At 34.0% G+C, this 20,552-nt stretch overlaps 1 protein-coding gene across 1 annotated transcript in view; it reads left to right on the top strand.

Moving 5' to 3' along the window:
- Positions 1 to 20,552, top strand: part of kiz (kizuna centrosomal protein) — a 49,615-nt gene that overhangs the window by 22,573 nt on the left and 6,490 nt on the right. The window contains exons 7-13 of the mRNA XM_088906482.1: positions 5,283 to 5,408; positions 6,742 to 6,906; positions 9,194 to 9,344; positions 12,091 to 12,256; positions 13,320 to 13,382; positions 15,134 to 15,229; positions 15,501 to 15,585. Of these exons, the coding sequence (XP_088762608.1) occupies positions 5,283 to 5,408; positions 6,742 to 6,906; positions 9,194 to 9,344; positions 12,091 to 12,256; positions 13,320 to 13,382; positions 15,134 to 15,229; positions 15,501 to 15,585 (852 nt within the window). The remainder of the gene's footprint in view (positions 1 to 5,282; positions 5,409 to 6,741; positions 6,907 to 9,193; positions 9,345 to 12,090; positions 12,257 to 13,319; positions 13,383 to 15,133; positions 15,230 to 15,500; positions 15,586 to 20,552) is intronic.

The following is a 20,552-nucleotide window of genomic DNA, read 5'->3' as shown; positions in this document are numbered from 1 at the left end:
GCAGATGGATTGTGCACTACAGAATGTCATGGATATAATTCAAGCTGCCAGCTTAATCAGGATGTTACCAGGAAACAACCTGCAAAAGAGAAGGACCAATTGTTTGCTGACCTTTGACCTGCAAGCCCATTATAGATTGTCATAAATTCTTTTTTTTTCCTTTTATGTTGGGGGGCTCAGGATATCTGCTGGGTTTTGTGGAGAGTACAATGAGGGCCACCCAGCGCTTAATACTGAAGAAAGAGATAGGACCACAAAATCCACATGCATTAGGCATATATTTCTCATTTTGGAAGTATGAAAGACCAGATTACATACATCTCACTCAGTTATTTTGATTAATTGTTAAATGTATGTGTTGTAAAATATTTCTGTGTATGTAAGTGAAGCTATTATAATATGTGGTATCATGGTATGTAAGAAATGGCAAACATAGTTGCTAAATATGTTTAAAAATAACAATTACTGTACTTTACTGAGCATGATGACTGTTGACTGTAATTTCTGAAAACTGCATTTTCAATATCTTCCCCTTATAATGAGTTTTCAATCTGCACTTACACTTTCCTCTTCATTGTACTGTGAAAACATAACAAAAACATAACATTAAAAAGGCTGTTTAATCTTTTTTAAGAAAAGACTTTACTGACATTTAATTTTTGACATGCTTGATTTTGTTAATATTTGTAATTTTGTATGTACATTGTAGTTTACTTTTAGTTAGGCATATAAATTCTAAACAACAGTATAGGCAAAAACAATCAAAGTGGTGTTTTGTTTTTTTAACTTGCTGCACTGGATATCCATAGAGTTCTTTTGACATCAGTTTTCATCAGTTGTAACATTATTTCTAAACTGAATATTCATCTAGTGTTTTCCTTTGATCTGTTGTAGTGTTACCCATGAGAGCGTATCATTTTGTCTTCTTTTAAAAGGACTGACAATGACAGGACTGAATGGAGTTGTGGGATATTAGCCCTTCTTTGTGTAAAAGATTACGATGCTATTAATGTTGGTATTCAGATTTATTTTTGTCTATTCACTACTATTTATTGCTTTATCTTAAGTATCGACAGAAGTAGTTCTGCCTTCAACTGGTGGGTTTACATAGAGTAATGCAGAGAAGACTTTAACAATTTCCTAAACAAAAATGTTGACCTCCTGGAGGTTTTAGACATTCAAAGTATTTTTTTTATTAACCTAAAATGAATAATTAAATCTAGTGAATAACAGAATAAGAAAAAATCCTATTTTAAATTTAACTTTTGGTAGAAGAATGGACATTCTTCAACAGTGCAAATGTACTGTGAATTCATTGGAGGGGAGTCCCCATTACCTGTAAAGCGCTTTGAGTGGAGTGTCCAGAACAGCGCTATATAAGTGTAAGCAATTATTATTAATATTGTTGTCTTTTTATTCTGTACGAGTATGATTAAGGTGGAAGCTAACAGGAAATTATGGTAAGTTTTGAAATGAAGTAAACTTTTATTGCCAGCAACTCTGGAATGTATTAGCTTCAAATATAAAGTTCAGATAAAGTTTGATGTAGAATTAATGTTTTCCAACTTGAAGCTAAAACATTTAGAGGAAAGTAACTTGATAAATCACATGTAAAAGTTGAACTAGCAGGTCGAAAAGTAAAGATAAAAAGTGACTTTTTAAAATAACTGTAATAATTATTTCAAGAAAAGCAAATGTTTTGATGAAGTTTAACTATAGTGGGGCTTTCTTAGGCAGGAACTACTTGCTGCAATGTTCATGTTTTTCATGCAAGCTTACACACTGTATACACTCGGCAAATTGCACTCCTTCTCTAGAAGAAAACTATGGTATACATAGAAATTACTACCGAAATATGCACAACATGATAATTTTTTCTTGCTGCTGATTTTTTTTTACCTGAGTTTCTCCTACTTTTATAAAGTGGAAAAAGGCTGAGCTTGACAAAGGAACGCAAGAAAAATAGGGGCATTTATGTTGACTTAATGTTATATATTTGAGACAGTGTATTGAAGCACTAAAAAGGACAAACAGTGTTAGGTTAGAGAGTTAAAAGCATAAATTAAATCAAGGAGTAGTTTTTTTGATCTTATAACTGTAGTAAGGCCTAATTTTGGATAGTTCTGTTCAGGGTGATACACAAAAGATATTGCTGCTCTGAAATCTGTTCAGGAAGGATCCATCACATTCCTGGGCTCAAAGGACTGTCCTGCTCTGAGAGACTAAAAGGACTGAATCTTGTTCAGTTGAACAGGATTGATTTTGAGAGGATCTGATTCAAGTGTTCAGAATCCTCAGAAGCCTTGACATAGTTAACCTGATGGACTTCTTCAAGATCAACAATGAAACACAAACCTGAGGATACAAATGGCAAACTAAGTGGAAAGACATTAAAACTGAGAACAGGAGGCACTTCTTCACACAGAGATCTGTTGATATTTGGAACAAGATGCCCAGCCATGTTGTCAGAGCAGATATCCTGGCTTATTTGAAGAAACAGCTGGGGGAGATTTTGGAACCATAGGTTACTAGGCTGGATGGGCCAAAGGCCTTCTCTTTTTTCAACTTGTTCTGTTTTTGTTATGCTTTTTGCATCTTCAAAACATCACAATATTTTAAGATAATTAAATTAAGATTTTTATTAATGAAGTGCAGTCTTTTCTAGACAAGCGTTCACAACTTTGTCAGCGAGATATTTGTTGAGTAGCTCTTAATATTCTAGATGGAATTGTGGCTCAGAGATGGGCTTGTCCTTCAGGAAATATCTGTTTGCTATTGTTATTTGCTGTTCAGTTTGAGTAGCTTTTAAAAACGCCAGTGATCGCAAGGGTTTTGAAGTGAGCTCAGATAATACCTAACACACATAAGGTCACAGGTTGTGATCAGTGCTGTTTTCTTTTACTTCTGTTTTTGAACCTTTACTGCATGAGATAATCTCATAATTATCCAAAATGCAGTTGAACATTTTTTTTATTATTGCCTAAATTTTACCACTGTATTATAGACCATTGTTAAAGACAGATTAAATGTCACTTTTTGCTTAAACGGACAGAATTTCTGATTTGATAGCTGCCTTGCAGCCGTCTGCTGTTTCTCTGTTTGGAGTTCAAAAGTCTTAAAATAACACCTGCGATACTCTGTCAGTCCTCTTCTGACGCCTTTACATTGGAGATAGGATTGCCTAAGATTGGCTTTGAAACTTTGCTTCTGGTTTGAAATGAAGCCTTGAAATGTCTTAACGTGTAAGTGTTGTATGATGTTACAAGTTCCTTGAATACTTGTGTTACGTCCCAGTGTGTGTTCTGTGTGTGTTTTTTCTGTTATGTCCACACTGCTGACCCTTGATTGTTCTCCCCTCCCCATTGGCCCACCATTACACCACACTTTCAGTATGACATCATCATCAATTAGCTCTCAGCCAATCAGAACACATCTTATTCAGCATATAACACGGAGGTTTTCAGAAAGGAGAGGCCTTTCGTTTGACTTCGGTCCCGTTTGGTTTTGGTTATCGCTTCGCTTCGCTTCTGGTTATTGCTTCGGCTTCATTTGTTGGTTTGTTTTGCTTTGTGTGTGTGTATTTTCGTATAGCTTCGGCTTTGTTGTTTTGTTGTTTTTTTTGTTAGTTTCTTTGTACTTTCGTTTGTTTGTGTGTTCATCCTTGTTTTGCCATTACCTTGCCCCAGTGTTACATGTTCAACTTTTGTGTTCTTTTGTACCCTGCTCCTGTTGATTACTCTTGTTTTCCCTTATTTGTATTCCTGGTTCACTTGTGTTTTTGTGTGAACTTTTGTATATAAGGTTAGTTTAGATTGTTGGGTACACTTACACACTTAGTTGATTTTGTATTAGTACACTAGTTTAGTACGGGTGAGTGCCGTTTGTCTTGTATGGTTTTGGGTAGTCAGTGCAGGTTAGCTAGGGTGTTGAAGACGCCGAAGACCATGTGTTTTGGGTTTTCTTTTGTAGTCAGATTAGCCTTCCCTCACTGTCCTAGCCAGCTCCATTTTGTTTGTTATTTTCTTTCCTTTGGCACCACTCTAGTTCCTTACCCTTGTTATCATGCTTCCTAGTCTCTCACCAAAACCCCCCCTGCTTCCAAAAGAATTATCCTAAATGTTACACCCCTTTACCCCTAGACAATTGGGGTCGTAACAACCTGCCTAAAAACATGGAGTAAAGTTACTGAAATTTCCAGTATGATACCACTTTTGTTGAAATATAGGCTTAAATATGAATCTTTATATACTTGCAGCATTAAGTTCCAGTTCTTATTTGTGGTGTTATGAATCCTTCTCTATAATCATAAATTTTTTTCTATATTTCTGACAGCTTTTTTTCTTTCCTCCAGAATACTTTGATGTGTTTCATAAAAGTGTAGAATAAAAATAAATATTAATTGATGCATTTCTTATGTAAACCCATGTATATTATGACTTTTATTGTAGCATTGCTCTGAACTGGATAGAAACGCAATAGTTATTTGCAAGACGTGGTGATTAAAGACAATAAACAGGCCAATCACATTTCTTAAGCCAGGGGACAGGTTATGAAAATAAGGTCCACGTAATGAGGTAATCACCTCTAAATGAAGACCTTGCTTCATCTTTCTGACTGTTGTGTGGATTTCTGTGATTGTCAGAAATCTCCACCCTCCTGTTTGGAGTGTTCGAACAAGTGAACTAATCTCACATGTCCCTCACCATGAAAACAGCCACAGCAGCATCCCAGGTGACAGGAGTGACAAGGATGAGGCACAGTAACTGTTTAGCTTCCTTGACCTGGCCCTGTTGATAACACTTAGCCCTCACATTAGGACAGCTTTTCTTTTCCGGTTGGTAGGAGGTACCTATGAAGATAAAAACACTGCAGTACCTCCATCTGACTCTTCAGTCGTTGATTAATTTTCTTTTTGGCTCTTTTCTACTTCTGAATTCAAAGGCATAATGTGAAACAGACTTTTCTGAGTCATCAGTGGCTTTTTATGAAACTGTGGTACTGGGAGTTTAAAAAAAAACATGCCAAAATAATATTTAGAAATATCAATATAAAACTGTCATCTGTCAAACATCTTTTTGACCATACCTAATATAATTTCCTTGTATAGATGGATTTAAAAAATCTATTTTTTTTGCATTACTTTTGGCGCCTGAGTCAGAAATCTAGATTTTAACTGCAATAGGATTGTACATTTTATAGTAATTCTGCTAAAGCTTTATGATCAATATTAAAATAGAAAACAAAGAACAGCAATTAAAAAGATTACATTTCACTGTTTCCAGTCTTTTACCTGAGGGACTTGTGCATTTAATGAAGAGCATAGAAGAACGACTGCATCAAAGAGACAAATATCTGGAGCTCTATAAGACCATGTCAATTAGTAAGGAAAAGCTCAATGCATTGATAAGGTGAGATTTTTTTTTTACTTATTCATAACATCTTCCTTTGTCTTGTGCACTATGAAATAATCTCTAGTGATTTGATAAACTGGAGCCTTATCGTAATTTTTTTATGTTATATTAAGGATCTGGTCTTTGAAGTGATCTCACTTTATATCAAGTGTCATTATTTGGCATTAACAGCGTACTTACATTTCACTTTGGTTTCTAAGGGTTTTAACACCCACAATTCACATAGTAATTAAATATTGGTCTGAATTATTACAGACATGACACTGAAAGAGGATATCTTAATTTCTCACAATGCAATGCATTTATTGAACATTTGCAGTGGATATGTATTTTTGAATATTTTATGATTGTCCAGATGAATTATGCACTAGTTATATGCAATATAAGCTAAAAAAGAACATTCAGTATTATGTACCATTGTAGTAAGTATCTGATTTTGTTAAAAGCTGTAGTTTACTTTTTGCATTTTAATACTAATTTTATTTCTTAATTTATCCTCATGGTTAGGTTTTCTTCCTGCTTTCCTGTTTTAAGCTGAAAATCACTGATGGATATACTTTAACCCATTGAGACGATTATTAATAAAAATAATCACAAACTTGAGGTTTCTATCTGTTGGGCTTTTGTGGAACTGTTATAAGTGCATTTATTATCTCCTCAACTTACCTTGAAAATGAAGTCTTATTTTTGTTGCAGTTTTGGGCTTGTTTCCATTCTTTGTTAATGGTGCAGGATCTAGGCTGAATGCATTCATTTACTGCATCTGTTCATTTTTATTGTCATTGTTAACATGCAGTCCCCATTTTCTTCAGATTTCAACAGGAAAATTATAGAAGTCATGCTTCTCTAGGTTTTATTTTTCAGAAGTATTTTTTTAACATTATTATAATTGTGAATGTTGTAATGCTGTTTCTGCTGGGGTGCTAACTACTTTAAAGACAGTCGTTAGTCAGGGGTTCATCCATTTGAAAAAGTATTAATAGTAAAGGCTTTCATGATGCATGTGTGTGTACATACTGCAGTAATGGTCAGTCAAGTCTTTTTTCAGTGTATGCATTGATACACGTGTGTATTCGACGATCCGGACATCCATGCACATGCATTTCCAGCTGAACACCCACTGTATTAAAATGGAAAGCAAGGAAATACTAAGAGCATTGCGGTTGTGTTTAAATAGTCCAGAAATGGCCTTTGCCATATGTTTTCTTGAGTTGATTTATTTCATTCCTGACGCACATCATTTGAATGGCTGTTGTGATCACAATCTTGACCAGCTGGCTCTGACTCTGACTCCATGGAAATGGCTCACACAGCTCTATATATTCCGCAGCCTTTGTAATCACAAGGCTTGCTTGAATGAAGAGGACCTTGAAGCATGTGGAGCAGTCGTCCTTCATCAGCTTCAGAGGTTGTCATGGAGCACGTCAAAGGGATGCTTATTACCCGAAGAGATAGTTAGCGGTAACTGGAACACTGTGGAGGAGAGAAAAATAAGGTATACCACTTTATATTAACCTGGAATCAAAATCAATTTGTTGCATTTGCTTAAAATTACAATGCCTTTTTATTCTGTTTCGTGAAAAGTTAACCACCTTCCTGTTTGAAATAAAAGATGAAACAAAAAACTATAACATGCATAGAATGAATATAATTATTATATGAACTGCAATGAATGTGGGTACTGCAATAAATGCAGTTATGGAATTGTGTGAGTTATGCTGTTGCCTAGCTTTTTATAAAAAAATGTTTTTCTGAAAGCATTTTATTTACTGTATGTTTGAAGTTTTTTTAATTGTTAGAAAAGTAATTGAAAAGAATTTTTGAAGTTTTTGAATAAGTTTTGTTCTATAAGTAAATGTTCTATTCTGTTTAAAGAATTGCACAGTATTTTTATAAAGGTAAACATAAATGATATAACTTTATCACTGAAGACTTTTTCACTTATTTAATGATCTTTGCAGACTTTCAAAAGAATGCAGTACAGGATGTTAAATGATGTATAACATTTAATAGATGATCGCTGTATTCATGCTGGAGAACTGATAGACTTCATTGCATCGAGTTAAAAAAAAGTGTTTAATTGAAATATGTGAAGACAAAATGAAGACTTTTCCCTTGCAGGGAAAGTAAGAATGATTTTTTATGGAATTTCTTCATGTCAGGAAAGGGTAGAAAAAAGGAAACTTTTTTTTTTGCTATAACGTACTCTTTCTTCTCTTTGAGAAGTAAAGGGCATTCTTTTTCTTTCCACTCCTTTTCATCTGCAAAATATCATAAGCCCTAAGGAAAAAATAATCGTTGCTATGCTCCTGTACCGCTGTGAACTTGTGTTCTCATACTGGCCCCTCATTCGGAGGTCTGTTGGAAAGGGGAGATAATGTAATTGATTTCCGAATTTTTCCTTTTCTGTCACCTTCCCCTTAGAACTGGATGTGGTGACTCAGCAGAGTAGCTGGTCTTGACAATACCGAAGCTCCACTACCACCATCTGTTAGAATCTGCAATGTAGACATATTGGTGTAGGCTCCCTCAGGTTTGCACATGAGCAGTTTTCAAAAAACAGAAGTAAAGAAATCACTTTATTTCTTGTGTATTACATTTACACATGGCCACATGGCCACCCACAGGAGCATTGTGCAGATTTAGGTTACTTTTATTGCTACAGAAATGTGTATTTGGTTTAAAGTGAAAACTTAAAATTCTAAAGCCATCACAAAGTGACAGTTCTTTGAAAATATTATGGAATTCTTTATTTGTTATTAGGATGTTTACTGCCTTATTTCCCAAAGCTTCAAAGTCAACCTAGAGTTCAGTATAGCTTTTACTTGGTTTTTAGTTGAGTGCTCATTTCAAACATGAAGTGTAAGATTGTACATCTTTACATTTCCAGAATATTTTTTTATACTTACTGAATTCCATTAGTATTATTTATTAGCACTCTGTTCCAAATATTACTCCCTCCATTATTCAGAAGTATTTAAGTGCTACAATTAAACATTTGTAAATCACTTGCACACTTGTAGCATGATTTTTACAATCTTAATATGTCTAAACAATGTTTTGATGAAATTGACACTTTTCCTCCACAGAATTCCCTTTGGGGACAATTCCCCAACATTTTATAGTCTTTAGTCTGATTTCTATATTGACGTCTATAACTTTTGTTAAATATCTTAGTTAAGGCATGATTTTACATATTGATAAAACTTGTATTGTTCAAAGATCTGAAACTTTCTTGTAAGAATGTTTAGAGTAATTTAATCTGTGCTTCAGTTCTTAGTAAATTTAGAAATAATTTACAGAAGAAAATAACAAGGGCTTTCAAGAACAAATCTCTTAAAATCAGTGCAACACAGTCTCAGAAGAGAAAGAGGTCCTAAATTATCATTGTAAAAGTCTTAACTAGGGAAAAATGTGACTATTCTGTATGAATATCTGACAAAACACCAATAGTGCATTTCAGAGTACTCAATGTAGAAAATATGGCCCGGTAAAGTTTAAGCGAAGTAGTTCCACCTGAGGTGTGTAGTTTCTGAAAAGTGTGAAAAACATTTTCCAGAGTTTTGTTTTCATTTTAAATTGCAGTATCTAATATATTATACAACGGATGGAAATTCAGATATTTTGGAGGCTTCAGGCACTGTCATTATTGTCTTATGTCTTTCTTCCAAGAGTTATAATTACCGTGTTCTCATGTCGTTTTTGGAGACGCCTTTTATGTTATATGCAGGAGTATTTATCACATTTTAGGGAATTTGATATGCTTTTTTCTGTTTACACAGATCCTGTCTACCTTCAGATTCTGCATTGTTGTGGGAGTGTTGGTACAAACATGCTCTTATTTTGGAAGACTGCCACATTTTAACCACTGATGAGATAATTGATTTATTCACACCATTACTGGTTTCTGAAAACTCTTCAAATATCAGCAAGGTAAAGGGACGAACGTCAGTTTAAATACTCAACAGTTTATCGATACATTTTCATTAAAGGGTCTCACAATTTAAGGTAAAGATTGGTGAATGAACATGAACAGTTCAAATAAATGTTTTCATGACAGCTGTTTACAATATTGGATTAAATGAAAAGTACATTATTTTTAGACTGCGGTGTCAAGTTCATGTGATTGTGGATTGTGATTAATCCTGTTTTTTAGAATACAATCATTTATTTTAACGTATTTAGACAGAATGTCAAGTTTTATACATCATACTAGTGCCTGGAAAAAAATACAAATATGTTGCTTTAGTATGTACAAGCTATATGTAGAAGGCAATTAATTATATCTGTTTAAAATTAAGCATATGAATTAGAATAATTTCTAGAGAACTGACTTTTAATTAATTTATGTGGTTGACTGACTGCTCAATACTTAAAAGACATGGTAAAGGTAACACTTGTAAAACAAGATTCCTTGTTTCTGCTAAGATTCATAGCACCTCATGAGTCAGATAATGAGACACTATACGGTAGAAAGAACAAATTGTACGTATGTACTGTATAGAGTGAAAGCTTGTGAAAAAGGCCCAAAACAATAGCTGTACTTTCTCAAGAAATGTGTTCCATTTTCACAGGATTCAGGGGAATGCCTACAAAACTGATACACTCTTACTACATGGATCAAAGATTTCAGCAGCTAAATTTAACACAAACATGTTGGATTTGCAGTATATTGTAGTTTCTTATCGAAGACAGAGATGTCAACCAGCTTTTCTTTTCTGTCTATGTAGCTGTTCTTTTCCCTACATAAAGCTGTTGACCTAAATGAATATCATGCAGCAGAAATATGCAGAAATATGAAAATATTATGTTAGTCGGGTGACCCAAAAAGTTTCCATCTGTTGGCCCAGTTTTATTTTCTGATGGGTGGGGGCAGGGAGCATGTGGTGTGCCTGCTTTCTGGATTGTGGGATTTAAATATCAATGTGGGTTCTGAAATTTGGAGCATGAAATTCTCACATTGAGTTTCTGTATTTATATGATTAGTATGAAGGCCTAATGTCTGAAAACCAATGATGACAACACTGCAACAAAGTATTAACCATCTGCGTCACACCTGATGACACATGGAACATGAAGTAGTGAAATAATTCTCTTTGCAAGTAAAGAGAGTTGAAGGGGCTTTCACGATGAAGTGCACGAGACTTCACGTGGGCTGTATACCTGGTGATTTTAAATATTACCCCATCTGCCTTTTCTGTTATTTGCATGGCAGTCATGGAAAAGTACCCCTGCTCAGCAAAATGAGAGGCTTTACATATAATTGCAAGGTATGAACTTTTCCCAAGCCCTTGTTCCCAACTCAGGAGACCGCTGAACATCATTCTATAAAAATTGAAGGCATGTTTCAAAAGCAAATTCATTTTCATGCATGTAAACTCATCATTCCTTTGTAATAAATTGTTTTAAAAAAAGGAGAAATGTGTCACAATTGGAAGAACATAATTTGGAGTTTTTGTGTCTTCAGGAAGTTTTTAACAGCTTCTGTTATGATCCGCTCACATTAATGTTACAAAACAAAATCATAGTGATATTCAGGACTGACTTAAGTCTTATTTTGTTCACATGCCATAATGAAGTGTTTTCCTTTCAATGCTTTCCATAGCTATTTCACTCATACGGTGTGACATAAGATGAGCACACAGATTTCTATGCACACATATGTATTTTTGGGGACAGGATTGAATGCAGTGTGATTACAGCAATATATATATAATTAAGCTCATTAAAACAATAATACTGTAAGATCTCCAACCCGTGAAGTCAATCAGTCAATATACATTTATGCCTGGTGTTATGAAAAGCTGACTAGAATTCTGTAGAATAAAAGTGAATTGTATTTCACTTTTTTAAAATATATGACATATTAGTTAAAATGAAACCTCTATGTACATGATGACACTGCAGATGGATGAGGACAAATTTCACTCTATTTGTAAGGACTCAGGAAAAGATCTCTCCTGACATGATTACTAATGACTCTTTTTATCAATTTAGTGTTAGTATGGCATACAATATTCTGCTCATAATTAATGTTTTAGACGATATTCTTCTATCTTTAAGCTATTGTGATTCTACTCATATTTTTGTTTAAAGTTTTAGGCTGTTTGAAGAGGTCTCTTACTAAATCCTTCCATCTCAACATACCTGTGCTTTTTTTAAATTTGTGGAAATTATTTAAAATGGTAAGCCAGGTTTTGCTCAACAGAGAGAAAGAGAATCAGTATTTCATTTATCCTTAAGATTGTAAAAAGAACAGATTTTCATCACTTATTATCTTTTGAAAAATGTTTGTAATATGAATAGTTGCATTACAATTCCATTTCAGTCACACCTATACTAGAAGTAATTTAGTGATAAGATCTTGTTTGTTTTGATCCAAAAATATTTCTTGTTTTATCTAATTTTCCTTACGACAGATACCATTTTACAGTGAAAGCTGAACTGTTTATATTCTGCTGACAGAAGAATTGCAAATGAAGGGAGGCCATTTGACCCACCTTATACTATTACAATAGATGTGAAAAATATTTTATTTATTTTTACCAATATATTAAATTATACCATTCTTGTAGATTATGCTGATGGTGCTGTGGAGGCAAAATAGTTGAAAACAGTTAAATTTTATCTTCCAGACCTTTTCTTTAAAGTGTTATGATTTCATTTGCTATTATTACAGGCCAAAGCTTTACTGAAGACACTTCTTCCACAAATGTCTGAAGGAAGCCTTTCTATTCAGAGTAATGAATCGTCTCGCAGTCTGCCATCAATACTCAATGACAGTTGTGAAATAAAACAAGCAAAACCTGCTCAATGGCTCTACAGTACTGTCATTGGGAAACAAGGTAATTATTGTTGCAAGTTCTGGCTGCCTTTGCTGCAAATGGATTTCTATTGTACTTCACTGTTCAACAGTGAATGGCATAGAACTGTGGAAGAGATGTTTAAGACTAAAAAAGGAGGCTTTGAGCATTTTTATTTACACCTTTAATTGGAACCATTAAAGCTGCTTTAATATTTGATTATTTCTGCCAGGAGTCGTCCTCTCGCATAATAAACATCAGGAATAAATTTAATACTAATTTCTGTTTTATATATACAGTAGCATTTGTGCTTTGGGCTTAAGTGAGGATAAGTGAGAAGTTGCCAAAATCAGTAACCTTCAGATGACTTTTTCAAATGTCAATGTGGCCTGTCCCACAAGGGAGAAAACATGGGGACTTGATTATGCTGCAAATGCAGAGATAAACATGAAAGGCTTTTCATTATGCTATAAATAGGACAGTCTATAAGTTCAGTAAGTTAGAAGCAACATGACAGGTGATGTTCTGTCTACACTTTATATTAGAGGTAGTTATGATTAAATAGTTTTTTCTGAAATGCTTGGATGTTTACTAGTTGCGCTTCTTAATAATGCTGAGACAGATCAGTGTATCCCACTGACTGCAGGCTTGATCATGACTGCAAATGGTAAAATATGCCTTTTTCAATTTTTTTTTAGATTTGGTGCTTAGATTTAGTGTTTTTTTAGATTTGGTGTTGGTCATTTTTAAAATATGTGAAAAATAATCACAAATCAGCAAGTGTAGCAGTATTTCAGACTGTAATAATGTTTAATATGAACAAAAAAAGATGGTTAGAATTTTATAATACAAAACATAAAGAGCCAAAATACAAGATGATCTGTTTTTCGCATTAGCTAGGAAGCTTTCCTACACGTAGTATACTTTTTGTTTTCTCAGGGACAAAGTTAAATGACATCTTGAAATATTCTAATGTGCACACTACTGCGTTTGTGTCACCTGCAGTATTGAATAGGAAAACGTGATTCCTATATTCATCATTTGTCTTCCGCAGCGATGGAAAACTACACCCTATTCTGAGTTTCTTTCAGTTTATTTCTTACAGAACTACAAAGTGGTGAAGAGGACAGCAAGGAAGAGAGCTTAGTGGAAAGTATTCCTATTAGAGGTAATAAGGCAATAAAAAACATGCATTCTGATATTGTCTGTGACTTTGGTTTTCCCTTTACAGCACAGAATAATGGGGGCTTTTAAATGTATTAGTCTATGTGGATGATCAAGGTGAATCTAAGGTCAAACTCCCACCTGAAGAGCTGCCGAGTTCCTCTAATTATCTTGGAGAAACAGTACATGTCTTTGCTGGTCAAAGCGTACTGAAATTGATAATTCGTGCAGCGTAATGCTGTAGTTTAATTGTTAGGATACCGAGTATAGTAAAAGATCTGTCATTTGTTCTCATTATCTTCTAAACACTGCTGTTTAAAAGCAGACATCAAATGTTCTAACTTGAAGGCCTCCTGAAAGTATCCACGCTACTGGTTGCCATCAGAACCTCAGAAATGTAAAATTATCTATTACAGTTTGCAATCTGACTTCACACCATGCTTTTTATGTGTAGGCATCCCAAGGCGCAGAACAACAAAACAAGTAGTAAGGCCACAAATTGCAACTAATCAAAAGCAATATAAAATAAACAGTTTTCAACATAGTTGTATTAATATGAAAAGCATCTGATGTAACACGGCAGAAATTCTAATAGGCAAATGCAAAGCTACGACAGTATAGTTTTGTGAGAATGTAACTCCGTTATAAAATATTATTCCAATGAATTTATTTGTACTAAATCAATAGGCACATTATAATTCAGTATTTTGTAAAAGATTTGCATTTTCAAGGACCTTTAAAGGTTTATGACTGACAGTTTAAATGTCAATTTTTGGTTTATTTCTGTTGTATTTTTTTAACGTATGTATTCATTTTTTAACTTAAAGGGCATTTTCCTCAATTTGCAAAAAGAATAAACTATAAGTAGGTGAAGTGTTTGAACCTTAGAGGTCCATGCTGACTGTCACTGCACACTGAGTGCCCATCTTCACAGAATGATTACTGAAAAGCTACGCTCAGTGCTGGAAATGGAACATTTCTGAAAGAAATGTCTTTTCCATTTGTAGTATGTTAATTTCTGTGACAGAGTGCTCTTGCTTTATAATGTCTCTGTATCAAAGAATGAAACAGTAAGTTGGGATGTTACGTCTCTCAAATTAAAAGTTAAAAAAAACCTCTAACATTGTCTGTTATAGCTACAGTACAGTAAGTAGGGGGTTTTATTATCCATTTTGTTTTTGGCAGTTGAAAGCAATTACTGTAAACCCACTGGGTGTTTTAATTAAAACACAGTTATATTAATTATAAACCAACTTTAAATGTTTTTGCATGTTAAACAATCCTTAAAATCACAAGTCTGAAAGGCAGTGAACAATCCTTAGATATGCTAAGCATACATTTAACATGTAAAGAGTTAACAATGTACGCAGTTCCAATAAACACATTCAAAGAATTGATCTCGTTCCTTTGTGTGTAGTGAAAGGGATTCACAGTTTAAATGAGACCTATGTTTCATTTAAAAAGAACAGTTGTCAAAGCAGAAATAAATTACATCTTCATGAAAAATAATATTTGAAAAACAGGTACTGTGGCTGTTGCTTTTGATATTACAAACGTTCATGAAAACTATTGCTCCCTTTAGTTTATGTGCAAGTATGTTAATCAGAAACCTCCAAGGTTAAAAACTATAGGATGTTGTTTTACCAAATAGGGAGATTCTGAATGTTAAAAGCCAAAGCTCAAAATAAATATTTAACTAGAGCATTTTACTATTTGGAATAAAATAACTCTATGTTATTATTTTTAAAATAACAGAGACCAAAGAATATCAGCTGCTAAAACAATCAGCCGTGCAGCATGGAAGACAGACTTCTGAAGAAGAAGATGGTCTATCTGATACGGAAATGTCAGGTATAGAGACAAAAGATTCTGCATACAGCTTTTGACTAAACCTTTTGTCACAGAAAGCATATATATTTTATATTTTCAAAACAATAGTTATAAACCCTGCCCTGAATAATTCCCTGCATTATATAGTTAATGTACAACTTTGATGACAATATTAAACTAATATTATGGATCAATATACTTCATGATATGTACAGTGCAATGTTGTTAATGACTCTAGAAGCCAGATCCATTACATAATTTTTTTGCGTTTGTTTATGTGTCTTTTACAAAGGACTAACACATGAAACTGTTAAGAAGGAAGAAGCATTTGAATCAAAAATAAATTCAACCAATCATCAGGAAAGTCCTGTCTTTGGGTAAGACACTCCTTCATTATCTGGTTTGGATTTGATTCTGAAAAACTCTGTAATAATGCTTTGAAAATATCAGTGTAATATTTGACATGTCACTGGGGCAGTTATAATGACAATTATGTTAACTTGTCCATAATCTATGTTTTTTCTTTTTGAAATTGTGTGTTTGAGTGTTATACGCTGTACCATGCTTTAGGAATTTGTTTGCTTTTTTAAAGTCAAACATGAGCTGGTAATTGCAGCAACCAAATCTGTCTGTCAGAGTCATCCAGGAATTACAGTACATTTCCCTTCCGCTTAAATCCTTTAATTACCCAGATTGCTTTGATTTTCTTTGTCATTTGTACAGCTGGTTTTAAGTTTTTACATTTTACTGTATGCGTTCAGTGTCCTTTCTGGTTCCTACCCCTCAGTTTGATCTCCTCTGCACTTTGTTTTGAAGATAGCGGATATCAAGAAAGTCATATTAGTTTGTTAATTAGATACATTTTAGCTATCCAGTGCTGTTTCACTTTAATCATTTAACTGTGTGTTATGCCATCAGATTTAAACAACAAGCTTCTTTTTTACACATATAAAATGTAGACATGCCAAATACACTTGCTTAAAGAGAGTAATTCAGCTATTTACTTAAAAGGATGATGAAAACATTTGATGTCTCGCAATTATGAATTACATTGATGTTTGAGATGTTTATTGAATTGTATACCCACTGGGAGAGCATGCAGTAACTTAATATTTCTTCATTCACTTTATCTGCAAAATTTTGTAAGTGATACAGTTTAGTTAATTGTGTCTTTTACCCATGTAAAACAGAAAACTATAATGATATGATTATGAAAGTAATGCAACCTACATAGATAATTTAAGCAAAGGAATAGGAATAATTTTATAATTTTAATGCATACTTTTAACCACTGTACACACCTTCACAGGATTACTTTTTTAATACTAGAGATTTGACAAAATGCATTTTCAAAAATGCAAAATAAAGTGTTTAAAAATAGACATTTGTATTCTTTCATCGATTATGGAACATCACAGGGGCTCTCTTTGTGAGGGTAATGGATAAGTAAATATTTTGAAAAAAATCTTTGATTTCATACAATTACTGTGCACCATGCTGACAGTAGGATGACATTGAAGATGGTATTTACTTCAGCGCAAGAGTGTGTCAGAATATACTTAGGCTTTCATAATATGTGGACTAATGTTGCTTTTGGAATGAGTGCAGTTTTCTTAGGTGTTTTCTTTGTGGGATCTTTATCAAATCATACAGCAGATTGCAGTAACCTTGTTCGCTTTAGTGTGAGTGGAGAGAACAAGTGTAAACATGCAAGCTATGGAAATATTTTTAACAAGTTTAGAAGTACTGTGGTATAGCTGTAGAATAGAAAGACCTGGTAGCAATACATGGTTACAGACACTTGACATCAATTTTACAGAGACAAGATTAGCTGTTTTAAAATAGACAGAGAAGCTTAAAAGAGCTGAAAATAGAGAACTCAGGTGCAGTCTTCTCCTTTGTGGTGGGCACACAGTGAAATTTTTCAGATGCTCGCATTTAAGCATTCCACTTACAACAGTCACTTCTTGCGCTTTATTGCTTCTACAAGTGGTCTCGAAGCCCAGCACTTGAGCATAAGCATAACACTGCTGTATGTACTGCCGAGTTTCTCTGTTTTTTTAATTATTTGCTTTATTTTGTCAGTGAGCTGATGAGTGACATCAAAAGAGGCTCTAGCTGGACCCAAATAAAAAATGGCTTCCTCTGTTGTCTTACAGACAATAATTATGATGTGCCAGTTAAGCCTAAACTACAGCTGAGGGATTTTAGTTTAAAGCAGAGGCTTTGGCGCAAAAAATGCATTTATAGCTCTTTGTGTGGCACCTCATTATGTGTGGGCCCGATTCATTAAGTAATTGGTTTGCAGTTGTTTACATGAGTATTAAGGCTTTCTATTCAGCAGCCTTTGAGAGATACATTGTGCAAATGTTGCATGTTATGAATGCAGAATGAGAAGCAGGGGGCCAGTCCCATTGGCCAAACACTGCACTCAGCTGAAAAGCAAGAGAAAGGCATTGGGTGCTGCTTTGCATAGCAATGACTCCTTCTTAATAAGCTTTACAGATTAAATACATGCAGTCTATACAAGATGCAAAGAGATACTCTTAACACATTTATATGTGCTCATTTCACTATTATGGTATTGGAGATGGGAGAGAATTGAGGTCTTTCATATTCAGGGTTTTTTTCAGGGCAATGTTTTGCAGCAAGAGACTTTATAGAATGTGCTGTTTATTGTATTATAAATCATGGGGATGTAGACAGATCTGCAACAGTTTATTAAGGATTCATTCATTATAAATCTTTTGCTGCTATTGTACACTCTAAAGCAAAATCATTTTGTGGTTGAGTGGGGATGAAAGGCATAACGTATGAAGGAGTGAGTCTTAATAAGCAGCTGCACTCCATGTTAAGGCCACTTGTTCCCTTTTGTTTGGAGGTGGATGCCACAGCTTCCTCTTGTCCAAGAATCATTGTAGTGTTTTACTGTAGGCATCTCAGATTGTTTTTGTTTAGTTTTTTTAAGTTCTTTTTTTCCCCATTATTTTCACTATCAGTCTGTGTGTTAAACAGAATCTGCTTTAAAACCTGCTTGACAAAACCTTGACTCGACAATCTGAGGTCACGGCATGCTCTACAACAATAGGATGTCTTCAGGCAATTGCCCCCCAATCACTTGTAGGCAAAGTGTCATCAGCAGAATGTGGACCTGTGTCATGAAGTAGCAAGGAGAGCGATGTGTGTGGCATTTCTCCTGCGTGTAGCAGTTAGAGTCACTGACCAGAGGAGGTCACTCTCTTTCTTTTCTACTTTCCACTGCTCGCCATTCTGTTCATTAAATTGCACCGCAACACTACAGTTTTAAAGCCCTCAAAAGATACAAATCATTGTTATTATTGTTATTTTGAGTACATTTTAGAACAGATTTTTTTTTTGAGCAGACAAGGTCTACTGTATTATGTAAAGGTATTATTTATTGTGCGGAGCTATTACTGCATTACAAGTTATTGTATGTAGAAAACTGAGGATTAGACTTTGCCTGTTTAGTGTCTGTCTGTACAGAAGTTCCTTAACCTACGTAGTCAAGCTTAATGAAGGATTTTCTTAGTAGAGACCATCATCTACTCATGTTATGTTTATGTGTGTGTGGGGATGACTGTATGAAAGCAACAATAGGTCTAATTACATGTTTATTTGTATTTACATGTCAGAAAAATAATGACACTGGAGATTTATTTTATCACCTTTCTTCCAATATAGAGATTCTGACAATTTAGTTTTAGGACCGGGGTATTTTGCTAGGATCTGGATGTCTCACAGATATAAAAATATGGAAAATAAGGAATAAGAGTTGAGACTGCCATTGATCTGTGCTAACAGCTCACAGACATAAAGTTTACTTTTATTTAAAATTCAGTTATTTTTGTTTTTAGCATACGCATTTGCAACTGTGACTTAATGAAGAACAGAAAAGAAATATGCAGATATTTCTAAGTTGGCAGAAGCCTTTTACCATTTCAGTAGTTTCCATAGATGTCCTTTTTTTTAGTACTTTGTATTATGCAGCTTTCAACCAACATAAGTATATATCTGGCCATGGCAACCTCTCTCTGTGTGATCACAGGAATCATGAGTAGCAAATTTTTTTGCTATTTTTAATACATATTTCAAAAAGGAAGCATCATCTGTCATTTATTTTCTCAAATTTCAACATTTCATCAGGGTTTCAGTTTTTAGCGATGAATATGTGGTTCAGTATGTGTTCTTTAGTGATATGCGTTTGCCAGACTTTCATTGGTACAATATAAGCATGGCAGAATAAATACTGAATATACAGTATATATATATAGTCAGTTACAAAAACTTACTGCAATCCATGAAGTAAAGGTCATCATAAATGTCCAGGAAACACAGTTCTTAAGAAAATGTGGATTTTTAAAATCAATTTCAGATTAAAAAAATAATAATTGATCAATTGTACTTCATTTTTTCCTCACTTTCCTGATGTAATTATTACCCCTGATAATGGAGTGTAAATTTCTCTCTGAGAAGGCAGTAGGCAGCTTTCAAAAGATGAATTGAGGAAAGATAACAATATGAAAATCTGGAACAAGGCAACATTTGATTGTCCAGTTCGTTTAAATGAAAGAGTGTGAATGGAGTTACCATGGCATAGAGGAAGAACATAAAATATAATTATTGTGTGTGCATAATTACCCTTCACAAGGGTGGAAGGGGGTTCTTTGCAGGCTAGTTGCAGAAGAGTTTTTTAAAGTTTTCAATCTAAATGCAACCCTTAAAACAGAACATTTGTACAGAGTTTTTTTTTGGTTTTAAAACATCTTATTACTGTCTATCACTTTTAATTGATGACCAATGTTTTATGGCAAAAGGGCAAGATGATTATCTTAATTTACTGGATATTTTTTTCAATTCAGCAATTTAGCAGAGCCATTATAAATACCAACATCAGAAAAAGAGCTCTATAAAAACACTGGCATGGTGTGGAACAGGGCTGAGAAACTGTAAACTCTGTAAGAGGAAGTGTGTCAAATGAAAAAGAGGTGAGAAAAGAAGGTTTCCAACATGATAAGGTGGTACTGGTTGTCTTAACTAACCAGAAGGTGTTATAACATAGTATACATTTATTATTTAGTTATTCATCTTCTGTATCAAATCTAAAGTTTTTATTGAACAGATTTGACTAGATACAAAAAAAGAATAATTCAAGAATTCATGAAAAATGCCAAAGATATGAAATAATTGTAAAAAATACATTTGTGCTGCTAAGTTTGTGACAAGATGTCTAGTGTGCAGTATGTGCCACTATGATTGCTAAGTATGTATTTTGAGTGTCTTTGATGAGGGAAATACTGAGTTAATGTTGTTGAATTTATTTTTG

The sequence above is a fragment of the Atractosteus spatula genome, chromosome 2, assembly GCF_055471065.1.
Source record: "Atractosteus spatula isolate fAtrSpa1 chromosome 2, fAtrSpa1.hap1, whole genome shotgun sequence".
In the NCBI taxonomy this organism is placed as follows: domain Eukaryota; kingdom Metazoa; phylum Chordata; class Actinopteri; order Semionotiformes; family Lepisosteidae; genus Atractosteus; species Atractosteus spatula.
Note: the sequence above shows the minus strand (reverse complement) of the source record. Positions and strands in the feature narration are given on the sequence as shown.